The sequence below is a fragment of the Antechinus flavipes genome, chromosome 1 (genome assembly GCF_016432865.1).
Source record: "Antechinus flavipes isolate AdamAnt ecotype Samford, QLD, Australia chromosome 1, AdamAnt_v2, whole genome shotgun sequence".
Lineage (NCBI taxonomy): Eukaryota > Metazoa > Chordata > Mammalia > Dasyuromorphia > Dasyuridae > Antechinus > Antechinus flavipes.
Window position 1 is genome coordinate 402,270,364 of NC_067398.1, and position 13,818 is coordinate 402,284,181.

The 13,818-nt window shown below is 32.6% G+C and overlaps 1 protein-coding gene across 2 annotated transcripts in view; it reads left to right on the plus strand.

Moving 5' to 3' along the window:
• The window catches only part of TRIO (trio Rho guanine nucleotide exchange factor), a 485,555-nt gene that overhangs the window by 309,968 nt on the left and 161,769 nt on the right, over window positions 1-13,818 (plus strand). For both annotated transcript variants that reach the window (XM_051969858.1, XM_051969859.1), the window contains 2 exons: window positions 9,334-9,503; window positions 10,703-10,877. In XM_051969858.1, coding sequence (XP_051825818.1) covers window positions 9,334-9,503; window positions 10,703-10,877 — 345 coding nt within the window. The remainder of the gene's footprint in view (window positions 1-9,333; window positions 9,504-10,702; window positions 10,878-13,818) is intronic.

Sequence of the window (13,818 nt, forward strand, 5' to 3'; positions counted from 1 at the left end):
CCACAATCATTTTTACAAGCACATATATAACCATACTAAACCTTTGTTTAGGATAATGAGAATAACACTTATATAGTGCTTATTATGTGCTAGGCACCATGTTAAGTATTTTACAAATATTTTCTCACTTCATCATCATAGATCTGCAAAGTAGGTGCTATCATTATTACTCCATTTAATTGATGAGGAAACTGAGCAGAGGTTAACTAATGTGCATAGGGTCATACAGCTAATAAATGTCTGAGGCCAGATTTGAACTTTTCATGATTCTGGGCCTAGCATTCTATCTACTCCATTTGGATCAAAGCTTATTGATATTTTAATCATTATTTTTGTATTTTCCCAAATTGCTTTCCAGAATGAAATGATTGGGTCAATTCATAGCTTCACCAACAATGCACTGACTTCTAGCCTTTTTAAAAATCTTTGCTAATTTGTTTATTGTGAAGTGAAATCTCAGGATTATTTATTAGTGATCTGGAGCATTTTTTCATGTGACTGCAAATAGTTTGTAATTCTTTTTGCTTTTTTTCAAGTTTTTTTCATGCCCTTTGACAACGTTTTAGAGAATAATTTTTGGTCCCATATGGACATCATATAAAGTTGCTCAAGGTGGTAGAGTATTACTCTCTATTCATAGAGGGTCTTTACTGACAAAGAATCATCTATACTAGTGAAATCACAAACCCAGAATAATATAAAGTAGTATGGCTTGTAAAATTCCTTTTCACTTTTTTAATCAGTGTCCTTCCCAGTGGGCCAAAAAATGCAAAGTTTTGTTTCACAGCACAGAGGGAATATGTAGCTTTTCATTATAAGTTCACAGCTAATGAAGTTTTAAAATGCTTATTTTAATGAGCAGTTTTCAGAGATGACCAACTGTAGAGTTAAGATTAAGTATTCAAGTAGTTTGCTATGTGCATAATGTTGTTTATTGCTTAAGACTTTTTTGGATATACCATTTCATATGGAGCATTTTATATTTTATGTTTTCTTTTATAGCTTTGACATTTTGCCATTATTTCAACTAAAAATATTTATCAATTCATTATTATTAATAAATTATTGTTACTTTTTCTTTTCATCATTATTTGATAGAGGAAGTATTATTAATCCATGTAATTATTTTAAATGGAAACAGTAATTAAGGCAGACAGGAAAGAATACATGTGAATATCTTTTTTCTTCTTATTGTCTTTTATCCTCAAACATTTAATCTCTATTACCATGTCTTCTTGAATGAAAGAGAGAAACTTAAGGAATCTTGCATACTATTTTTGATATAGGACAGACAGAATATAGGGTAAGTAATGAGATTGTTAAAATAAAATATAGTATAAAGTTAAAATAAAGTTTCACACACTCCCAAAATCTCTCAAAATTCTGGTTTCTCATTCATAATTACTGATTGATTGTCTCTGTTGGACATACTGGATTGTGGAGACTAGATGAGACATCTGATGGGCAATTGTGTTGCAGTTTAAGTGGGGCAAAGAGAGAAGACATTCTTTCAACTCTAGAAAGAAGTATTAAGCATTGGTGGTGGATAATTGAGCTAGTCATGATCTAGGCATTTGGAGTTTGTTCAAAGAGCAAGATTCTAACCCAGGTAAGCCTATGGGGCTTAGGTACAATATGACTGCATTGTCAGAAAATGACTGATAAAGATGTGCTGACAGCCAGAATGAGGTTCCTAATGTCTCACTATCTTTTCCTTTTCCTGGACATCTTGATTTTCATGACAAACTTCCTTCTATAGTTGTAGTAGGGAGAGGAGGTAGATCAAAGAACTTGACTCTGTAAACCTCAGAGATTCAACTAGACTTAATTCATGTTATTCAACCCACCTAAAGTCAGGCACCAAAATTTTAACCTCTTTAATAGTCTTACAGAGACTACAGAAGTAACAGTCCTTTCTTATTTTTAAATGTTGCATCTCCTGCCACTTTAATATGCTGCCACATAACCGCAATACAATTAATTGCTCTGCATGTATTCCATCTGGTCCTCTTATCTCTGTGGGATTTCTATAATTTCAATAGAAAGAATGAGTGACTATGAAACATATACCAGGATTTTGAGACTGGGATTTTTTGTGGAAAATTCTAAAATGTTCTTTAAATAATCTCATTATTCGTGCTATGTCCCCTCCTTTTTCCCTTCTCTTTTACTTGAAGATGTATGGTGTGTTATAAAATACACCCTTTTTCTTCCTACTATGTCAGAGAAAAGAATTCCATGAAACACAGTTCAGAAACACACTATTAAAATATTCCTGGAGATACTAAGTTTGCTGTTTTTTTTTTTTTAATTTTCTCAAATTTAAATCTTTTTTTTGGAAGATGGAAATGGCATTTGTCAATCTCTATTCTATTAGCACCTTCCCCACTTTCCATTATTTTCTAAAGATTTTAGACAGGCTACATCATGCTTATAAGTTTTTTTTTTTTTTTTTTTTTTTTTGAGTATCCTTAAGTCATACTTTTTCTGGGCCCATTTTATTCTGTTTAAGGAATCTTGCAGGTCTACCCCTTTAAGAATTAGAAAATAATGCAACTAGTTCATGCCAAGTATGAGCTGAGTGCTACAAACTTTCATTTTATTGCAAGCCCCAAACTTCTCTTCTAATTTTTCTGACCCTGACTTGCCCTGATGGTCTTATATTTGTCCCAAACCTGTTTTTCTGCTTTCCTTGACCCAGCCTGAACTCCCCAACTTCAACTTCAGTTGTCTCCTCCTTTACTCTTTAATTCTGATTTGCACCATGGTCCTGGAAATCCTTGCTCTTGCTTCTGACACTAGGCTCCCTCCCAAACAGCTGGTTCTGGCTATTGGTCATGGCTTTTTGTCGTTGAGCTTAGCAAGAGATGGGGGATGGAACTGACAATTTGAGTGCTTTCAAAAAGTGGTTACGGTAGGTGCTTTCTTATTTAGTCCAGACAACTTTTTTTCCTTCTATTTTTTCGGGTTTGTAAAAAGTTTGTCTTCATGGAAAAGTCAGTAGAAAAAAAAAAGTAGAGTTAAGTAATTAATTCTGTTAACATTACACTATCTTCTAGATGGATTTATTAATAGTACATGAAGCAACGAAATAGAGAAACCCAAATGTTCTCTTCTTTTTCATTGGTTATATTCTATTTAGGGGATTGAGAAAGGACATTTTTATGCACAAAGATAATTAGAGAGATAAGAGAGAATACTAGCAACCTGTTTACTTTTTTGTCCTTAAAAGGGAGAAAATTCTTTTGGTCTTTTAAAATTTTTTTGCAAACCTTATCTCATTCTCTTGTTTAACTTAACTGTTGTTCTTTTTAAAAGTTCTGGCTTCTCTTTTACCTATTTATTGTAATTCTTTCCATCTTTTCTCCTTTTACTTAATATGCTTGGATAGATCCAAAAATATCAATTTTTCTCATTCATCTTGGGTTAACTTCTAGTTTTCACCTTCTTGAAACTAGCCTTCATAGTCTCCATCCCCTCAGAATCTTTTCCCCATCTGTCCCATCTAATAGTGTCTAAGGATTCTTTTAGTTTTTAAGATGAATGGGGAATGTTCTTGAGTCTTTTCACTTTCTTTAATGAGCAAAGGAGGTAATATTTTCTGTACAAATTATTGTATTTTATATATAATATAATTACATAATTTCAGGATAACACCTATTCTTTTCTAGGTTATAAGAAGGATTAAAAAAGACAAAATTTAAAACATTCAAGCATTAATGCATTACATTTATTAGGCATGCCCTTAGCTTCTTTGATCATTTCATCAGCAAACTCAGTCAGATGGTAGCCAGTTGATAAACCTAGCTTGTAGATGAGCTATTGTTCTTCTCCCTTTTCCTTAACTCCATTTTCAAGACCCTGAAAATCTGCTAGGACATTATTGCCAAAAATGATTCTTCTAGGAAGTGGTACTTTTTATACCTACTAGCCTATCTTATACCGCTTTCTTATCTTAAAACTGAGAGGACCTATTTTTTTTTTTTTTGTTAGTGGAAAAAAGCATAATGATTTCATTATGTAAAAGCTTATTTTTATATAACATTGGAATTTTTCACAGCACTTTTACATACATTATCATCTTATATGCATTGATCAGAAACTATTGGCATGTTCTTGTTCAATGTTTTAAGTGGAAGATATGGAACTAAAATCCAGGGCTTCTGACTTTTTTCAATTGCTTGTTTCTTTGTCTTTTGAATTGTTTTATGTCTTCTCAGTATATTTATCTTATTTATCTAATTATTTATATGTTGTCCCTTTGTCTAATATGTAAGCTCTTTGAAAAGAGGGGATGGGTATTTCGATCTTTCTTTCTAATATTAGTTTTTAGGACTTAATAATTTTTTGTTGACTGAGTTGTTATGGATTGGACAGAGAGGACTTTAATCATACTTAATTCAAATATTTATTGTTTCTCTAGTATAAACTTCTGGGGTGTGGGCTTTGGTAAACTTTTTAATATGATTTGGGATAGAGTCAGAAAAAGATGAGCATTTTTTAAAAATTAGGCCAATTATCATGTTTGGGATGAATCTCTTATGATAGGAAGTTTATCTTGCTAAAATTGAAGGTTTGTAGTTTATCATACCTTTTCATATGTAATTCTTTTTCATGTCCTGTAACATTTGTGTGTGTGTGTGTGTGTGTGTGTGTGTGTGTGTGTGTGTGTGTTTATAGCTTTTTATTTTACAAGATATATGCATGGGTAATTTTTCAGTATTGACCCTTGCAAAACCTTTTGTTCCAATTTTTCCCCTCTGGGAAGCTCCCCCCATCCCCTCCCCCACATGGCAGGTAGACCAATACATGTTAAATATGTTAAATACAATATATGTGTACATATTCATACAGTTACTTTGCTCCGTGTCCTGTAACATCAACCAAAAATATATACCAAATATTCCAAAGGCTTTCCTCTAGATCTTTTAGCACTCAGTGGATGCTATCAATGGTAGATCATCAATTCATTAATGATCCCTTTTTCTGCATGGCTCAATCCATGAACCTGATCTTTAATTATTCTTAACTCAGCAATATGCTCAAAGAAATTTTTTAAATGGTGCTTCTTCCTACAAAACAAAATTAATAGAAATCATATTTTTGAGTCATTTTTGTAAAATTTCAGTTATTCAGAGTAATATCATGAGTTTATCACATATTGCTCCTTATATAAGATTTAACAAAAAAGATTTGTTGTTGTTCAAAGCAACAATAAAAATCTTTTATTTGTTGCATATTAAATAGAAAGAATTCTAAATGGAAGAATATCATTTAGGCACAGTGACATCATGGATAAAGGCTTTTTCCTTTACCTTTCTTTTCTTCTTTTCTTTCTTCAGTAGCATAACCCTGGGGTCAGTTCCTTTGTGGGCTCTTCCGTCACTCTTTGGTAATTTCACAGGGCCAACAGTTAAGCCAGGGTGAGGTCCACCATGGAAACATATTGAAATTGCCAGGATGTTGCAATGAATAAGCAATTTTTTAAAGAAAAAAAACCTACAGGTACAGATGGCAGCCCCCCCAAGATCTCAGGGAAGCATTTTATACAGGATATAGACTGATTCTAGCAGCTGTTTCTCAGACGTTACTATATTTAGATGTGAAAAAAAATTTAAATCTGGGATGTATACCTCAGTGGTATATATGGTAAACTATTGTTAGGATTCCAAAGAACATTTTATAAAGATCCAGGAAAATGAAATTAAAAAAAAAATTAGCAGTGCTTATTTTCTAAAGTTCCTTATTAACTTCTTAAAAATTTCATTTCACTTTTAAGATATTAAGGTTTATTTGTTGTGACAGGAATTTATATTTATTCATTCAGAAAATAGGTGTTAACTTTCTGTTGTGTACATTGTGCTGGATATTGGCAGAAAGAGAAAGAAGATATATCAGATAAGCAGACAAATGCAGAGTATCCCAATAGTTTTTATGTAGCTTTAAGCTATTAAAACTTTTAAAAACTGCACCAAGACTTTTGGGCCATCCTGTATATACGCACTGAACTATAAATGATGAAGCGAAGTATGAATTGCTCAGAGATAGACTGAAAGAGAAGTGATTACAGGTTGGAGAAGATGGGATGAGAGAATAATTAAATAGTTTTGTACCTGAGAAAATTTCCAGGTATCACATCTCCTATTTCTCTTCCCTATCCCCCATTCTCAATCTATTGATCCCCAATCTACCATCTCCCTCAGAATGTAAAAATTCTAATCATAGAAAAACTATTTTAACTAAATCATAGAAAAACCATATAACCAGCTATTATTACTTAGAAGTTATTGTTTGTTTTTTAATTTGTTTTACATTTAGTTCTAAATGAAAGTCTTAGCCAAATTATTTTTAAGATATGTTTTTGGAAGCAATATTTCACTAAACTCTTTTAAGTACTTGAATATAAAAATACATTCTTGAGGTAGCCCCATTTCTGGATTCACAGCAGTGTGACAAGGTCTGTGTGTTTAATATGCAGTGTGTAATATTCTTGTATAAATTCATTATGTATTCATCCCTTTCTGCCCAATTGCCAGCTCTGGGGGTTGATGAGCAGATAGGTGTACACCAAAAGAAAACTCATTTTCCTTTTGAAGTTTCCAATATGTTTCTCAGTATAATAAAATATTGGAGGATACCTTCAAATTAGCAAATAAATAGTAACAAGACTATTCACTCAGGCATTTCCAGAATAGAGAAGTATAGGTTAAGTATTAAAATAGAAAGAATAAGGTAAATAAACTATTTCTTATTTTGTTTTCCATATAACCAGTATACAATCATATATGGCTATTCTGCTCATCCTTTTAGAAGTACAAATTGAGTAGATAAGGCACATCTGCTTGAAATTATAATCTCCATCTTTTACTTTGGGCTTTACTATCTCAGGAACAGCTTTTTTACTACTATAGAAACAGATATTATTAACATGACACACATTTTTATTTAAACTTTTATAGTTAGTATTTTGAGATATTTGTTCTGAGTTTTCCGAATTCAAGGTAAATATGATATAATGAGAAGAATGTCACAGGAATTTAGGGGGACTTGATTCCATTTCTTCAATCATTAACTGGTTCTGGAACTTTAAGCAAGTCACTTTATACTCTCTTCATCATTTTTTTTTAATAATTAGTAGTCTAATTAATTGACCTTTCTAATCCCTTTCATCTCTATAGTTCATAAATTAATAGAGAGAAAAGGTACAAAAATGAACAATTGTTTTTGCATTGATTTTTAGGAAAAAAAAAAAAAAAACCTTAAGATTCTGGTTGATCCAGCTATGAAAAATAAGGATTTGCTCTATACTCTCATTTTAAATATATATAATTTATGATCAGTTTTCTAGTAAGAGGTAAAATAAATTTACCTCTGTACAATATTAAATAGTAATTAGACTGTATAGTTTTAATTTTGTTTTTAAATTTCTCTTTTGAAAATAGAAGTTATAAAGTGCCTATGAAGTGTTTAAGGTCTCTTAGTCAACATTTTTGAACTAATGATTTGTTTAGTGTTTTATATAATTCTTGGCAAACAAAAATACTTTTGTTTCTTGTGGGTTTGTTCATTTTTAAGATTAGCAGCAGTTTGGAAACAAAGATTAAGCATCCATATAAATTGTTCCAACAAAAATACAACAGTTTTGATGTCCTATTAGCCTTGAAAGGTGGATAGTAGTAAAACAATCTATGAAAGTCAACGAAGGAGGGGGGACTTGCTAATTTGCTGAACACTTATGAATCTAAGTTGGTTGACTCATGAGGGATATGCACCTTTAATTTCACATATCAAAGATACAAAATTGTTTTATTACATTCTTGTGAAGGTATTCGCTTTTACTTGTTGGATGTGTTCAATTCTTTCTTCAAATTTTAATTTTATGTTACCTAATTCAAATGGTACCACAGAAATCTGAATGAATCAATGTACATGCAGAAAATGAACAAATTACTTCTATCTTCCCAGCAGTATCATACTCAGTGTGGTTATTGCTGCACAGTTGCTACAAGTTATCCTTATCTACTTACCTCCCATGTGACATATGAAATAATAGTTGCAATAAATGCTTTTAAAATGTATTGGAGTGTGGTGTTTGAAGGGAATATAGGATCTTAATGAAAAGAGCACTGTTTTAGAATGCAAAAAACACAAATAATTGGATGGTAAATTAGATCCACAGTTGGACTAACGTTACTTTCCTAAATTCTAGGATTCTATGTGGGTTTTATCAGCAGATAATTTTCATAATGGAGTTTTAACACAGTCATTGATTTGTTGTAGTCTCATTGAAACTGAGCTGGTATATAATCCCTTTCTAAGATAGGGGATACTATTAAAAACCCTCAAATCTGTTCCCTTCTATAGTCCTAGGGAGTATAAATTGCCTATCTTATTCAGAGGAATGATCTAGGAAGTAACTAATAATTGTAACAATTTGAAAATAATATAGTAAAATTGTTGTTTTTGTTCAGTTGTTTTCACTTGTATCTGACTATTCCTGACCCCATTTGTAAGAGAAAATAACCAACTGCTAAATAATCATACTGGACAACAAAGATGACACAATGTATAATGTCAGGCTTGGGCTCAGGAAGATTCATTTTCCTGAGTTCAAATCTGGCCTCAGGCACTTAGTTAGTTGTGTGACCCTAGACAAATCATCCAACACAGTTTGCCTCAGTTTCCTCATCTATAAAAAGGATTTTCAAACAATTCCAGTATCTTTGTCAAGAAAATTCCAAATTGGATGACAAAGATTCATACAGAACTGAAAATGACTGAACAACAAAAAATAAATATAAAATGTTTCAAGATTTGTTACTTAAAACATTTAACAGATGTTTCTATTAAAAGGACTTTTTTTTTACTTTGTACTCCCAACTGAGGACTTTATTTTGTGCTCCCAAATGAGCATGGAAAAAAATATTAGAAAGAATGCTTTCCTTTTTATTTTTTTAAATAATTAACTTTTTTCTTTTTTCTGACATCCTTGTTTCTGATTTTCATTCTGACTTTTCTCTGATTCTCTATCCCTGTCTTTTCCCCACACAAATACATATAAATACACACTTTCAGCTCTGTAGTGTGTGTGTGTGTGTGTGTGTGTTTTGTACATATGTCACTCTGGCAGTTTGACTGTTGTTGGGATGCTTCTCCCTTCCTTCCTTCCTTCCATCTCTCTGGGAGCATTATACCACCATTTCCCTCCCAGTCAGTGTCACACAGAGCTGTAGCACCAGCCCCCTCTCTCTGAAGTCAGCCAGCCTCTGCCTAGTAGTTAAGTCGGGAACCTCCACTTCATTGTGCAGTTTATTCTCATTTTCTCCCTCCTAGCTCTGGACATGGCTAGAAGAGTTACAGAAAGAGCTGCTGGATGATGTTTACGCGGAATCGGTAGAGGCTGTTCAGGATCTGATCAAACGCTTTGGCCAACAGCAGCAGACTACCCTGCAGGTCACCGTCAATGTGATCAAGGAGGGGGAAGATCTCATCCAACAGCTGAGGTGAGTTCCTTGTTTGCCCTTTTCATTTCATAAGCCATAGATCATGAAATCCTGGCAGCATACTTCCTTTTTATAGCCACTGTGTATTATCCTCAACCCACCTGCACCATCAACAGTGTTATCCTTGGATATAGAGGACAATAAAAATCTCTTACCTTTTCCCTCCTTTCTTGACTACAACTTAATATATTCTCTTTTCTTTCTCTTCTTTTTCTTTCTCTCTTATATATGCATTTTTGATCATCTCATCATTCTTATATCACTGCCCTTCTGTAGAACCAAAAATAAATAAATAAATATGTATAATATTATATATTTATATGTATTTATCTTTTCTTCTAATACCTACCCCTTTTAAATGCAAAACTCATATTTTCTGTCTATTTTCACCTGAGTCTACTCAGAACTTGTCTGTCAAGTGAAAGAGAGTATAAATTACCTTGGTCAAGTGTGAGAAACACCTATTTTTCTAGAACATCTTCTTATAACTCAGACTGAGGCAGTACTCAAGTTTAAGTCACCCATATGTCAAGTATCATGCTTATTAAAATCATAATGTGTTTTTTTCTCTCTTTTTCCCCTTTGGTATGGCAAATTCCCTCTCTTACAAAAACACAGAGCTACCTTTCATTTCTTTTAAAAATTTCATTCATTGAATTCAGTTCTTTACAAGATCTTGCTAAATTTATAAGAGAATTATATTTTTCTCCCCAGCATGTTTAAGTAAAAAAGTGTTTCTATGTACATAGTAGATGTTTGACTTGTTTATTTGATTCATCTAAATTTTAATGTCTCCTCCCCCCAAAAAATTTAAATCTTAAATTGTAGAAAGTGTGTGTGTGTGTGTGTGTGTGTGTGTGTGTATTTTTATTAATTTTTAAAAAGTAGGGAATAAGAAATTCAGTTATCTTTGAAAAGTAAAATTGAATTATTTGAACCAGTACAAGAATTGAAAACTAAAAAATTAAACCCTGATATTGTGACGGGATTGCTCAGGGACAGAAGCTTAACTTTGTTGTTGAGGATAGTAGGCTTATTACATGTGTTAAGACAAGAAGTCCAACTTCCTGCTAGCTTTCTTCCCACTGAGGTATTTAGTTGCCGGATCTGGTCCTGTGCTAGTAACAATGTAGAACTTTCTCACTCAATTCCTGTTTGTCTTTTTTAAATCCCCATTTCCCTCATCTGCTCTTTAACAGGGATTCTGCCATCTCTAGTAACAAAACTCCTCACAACAGCTCCATCAATCATATTGAGACAGTCTTGCAGCAGCTGGATGAGGCCCAGTCTCAGATGGAGGAACTTTTTCAGGAGCGAAAGATCAAACTTGAACTCTTCTTGCAATTGCGTATTTTTGAAAGGGATGCCATAGAAGTGAGTAGCTTTGTTTTGTGCTGTTTCAGTTTTGTTTCCTTTCCCTTTTCTAGTATTTTGATAACAGGAAAAAATGAATGTACTCCCGAGGATGATGAAATGCAAGTGAACTCCTAATCTTTTTTTCATTCATGCCTTATTTAAGTGAATCCCTATTTCTCATCTCCCCAGAGGTAAGCTGGTAAAAATAAGATTACAGACATAGTTAACATGAGTTCCTAAGGCCATCTCTGAGTTGTTATGGCATACTCCCAGAAGTTCTTGACCATACATGTCTTTTTTGAAAGACATGGATAAGAAAGAAAAATGAAGGCAGATGGGAATATCTTACTTCTAGAGGAAAAGAAGTTGGTTAAAGAGGAATAGAAAAGAAATAAAAGGGACTTTTTTTTTCCCCAAAAAGAAGCTTAAAATACCTTATTAACATGGTGACTTTAAATATGTCTGGACTGTATATAAGGTAATACTCCTTTCTCTGAGTTATCAGTAGAGTTAAATAAGCAGAAGTAGATAATCTGAAGTAAGTATCAGGACTGGTGAAAATACAGTAGAAAAGAGAAGTCTTATTTTATTTTATTTTTTAATATATAGAGGTCTCATTTCATATTCAATTGCTAACTAGAAATGGATTAATGCACCTTACATTACAATAAAATAAAAGGAGCACAAGATCTCTATCTTTCCTCAACCAAAAATAAGAAAGTAGTTGTAAATTCTGTATTAAGAAAAAAATATCTTCTTTCTTTTTGAATTGGGGAGGTGCAAGCAGGAATAAGTATAATTTGGTGATACTAAATTGAAACTGACTGTGGATAATGATGAAAGGAATTGAAACACACTTAAACTTAAATTGAAGTAATATTTCCAAGGAAAGCAAACCCCAAAAAGCTAATGAGACTGAATATCTCTTCCTGCTGACAACTGTAGCAGTTCTTTGAGTTGTTTTCAAGAAGCTAAGGCTTTTTAGTGATATCTAAAATTTGTAGAATTTGTGTCACCACAGCATTATGACTTAACAATAATGATGATATCTCTTATATTGACATTATTTTGTAATATACTTTGAATTTACAAAAGAATTTTTTATACATTATTTCATTTGGTCTTCACAAAAATCCTATGACTTCACAATCAACAAACATTTATGAAGTACATATTGTATGCCAGGAACCATATAAAGAAAGGCAAAAATTGCCCCTCTCCTCAAGGAGTTCACATTATTAAGATCTTCAGATGTCATCTGCTTTTTACTAATCAGGAAACTAAGGTTCAGAAAATGGTCATAAAACAGGTATCAGAAGTATTCTTTACATTATATCACAATGCTTGTTTTTACTATTTACCTGTAGTAAAATGTTTTGTTTGACATTTAAACCTGACCACCGTCTCATTTACATGTCAAATCATCAGTGGGAATTTGGAGTGCGGGGATTGTGGTCTCAATAATTTTTTACTAGTGGGTTTCCATTTTGGCTTAGGGGGCCCCCTCCCCCCACAAGTTTTGTGACCTTTGTCTTCATTTAGAGCTACCACCTAAAGCTCTTAACTGTAAAAGCTGTTTTTGTTGGGCAATGTGGACATCTGCCCATTTAGAACTGGAGTCAAGGCTCTGGTGAGCATTTTGATGAGCATTTAAAGATCTCTTTCAAGTCACCAGGAGAAGCCTTACTTTAAAAGTCAATGTTTGCTCTCAGTTTTTTAAAAGCAAATTGAAAACTTTTAATATAGCTTGTAAAAAAAAAAAAATCCTGAAGCTTTATGAAAAATCTAATGTTGACTGAAACTTAGTCACAAATAAATGAATGATCTTTGGTAACACCATGAAAGCCAGATTGCCTGAGAGGGTCACAGGTCTGAATGGACAGAGGGACTCTATAGAGGAGCACTGGATAAACAATAAAATCCGAGTAGTTCCTGTTTTCTTTCGTTATCTTTACTTCAAAGAAGTTTTCTTCCCTTTTTTTTTTTTAAATCTATTGCTTTTGATTGGATATGTTACTTGAGGAACAAAACAGAGGTACCATTAGAAATTTCTAAGTACTATCAATTTGGTATTTGAAAAATCACCTGTTGTTTAGACTGATGCAACTCCAAATGAGAAAATAATGCTTTTTTTTTTTTTTTTTTTTTTTAAATTTGGAGAGGGCCATTATCTGACGGAAATGTGTTTTGGAAGGTGGATCAGAAATTCCATTGCTTTAACATTACGGTTCAGTGGAGATCAAGTATTGAAATTGTAGTTTAAAAAAAAAAAAAAAAAAAACCTTGAGTTCAAATCCTGTCTTTTGCACTTGCTGCCCTAGATAAATTATTCTATTTCTCTTGACCTCAGTGTCCTTAACCTTAGACAAAGAGAGTTGTACCATTAGAACAAAGTCCCTACAATATGTAATCCTTTTGTCAATAAATAGTTATCTCTCCATTTCTTTGACATAAAATTAGGAACTTTTTCAGATCAGTACACCAAATCAGGGTTAAAATTCTACTGTAATTTTATAAAACTAGATTTGCTCAAATTTGAGTGATTACATTAAAGGGCAAAGACAGCACTCATGCAATAAAATTTTAGGCTTTAATTATCTAAATTATCTTGTTCTGTTTTTGGTTTTGGTTTTGGTTTTAATTTAGGTGGCAAAATAGAATGCTAGAATTGGAAAAACTTGTGTTATGTGACCCTTGACAAGTACTTTTACTCTCAGTTTCTTCATCTATAAAATGAAAGGAATGGACTGCATTACCTTAGGAATGGACTCCATATCTTTTGAGATCCCTTCCTAATCCAAATCTGTGGTCCTGTGATTTTCAAGCTAGAAAGGACTTCTGTTGAATTGTTTTATTTATGTCCATTTAATCGTAACCTTATTGGGAGTTTTCTTGGCAAAAATACTGAACTAATTTGCTATTTCCTTCTTCAGTTTCTTTTTACTGATAAGGAGACTGA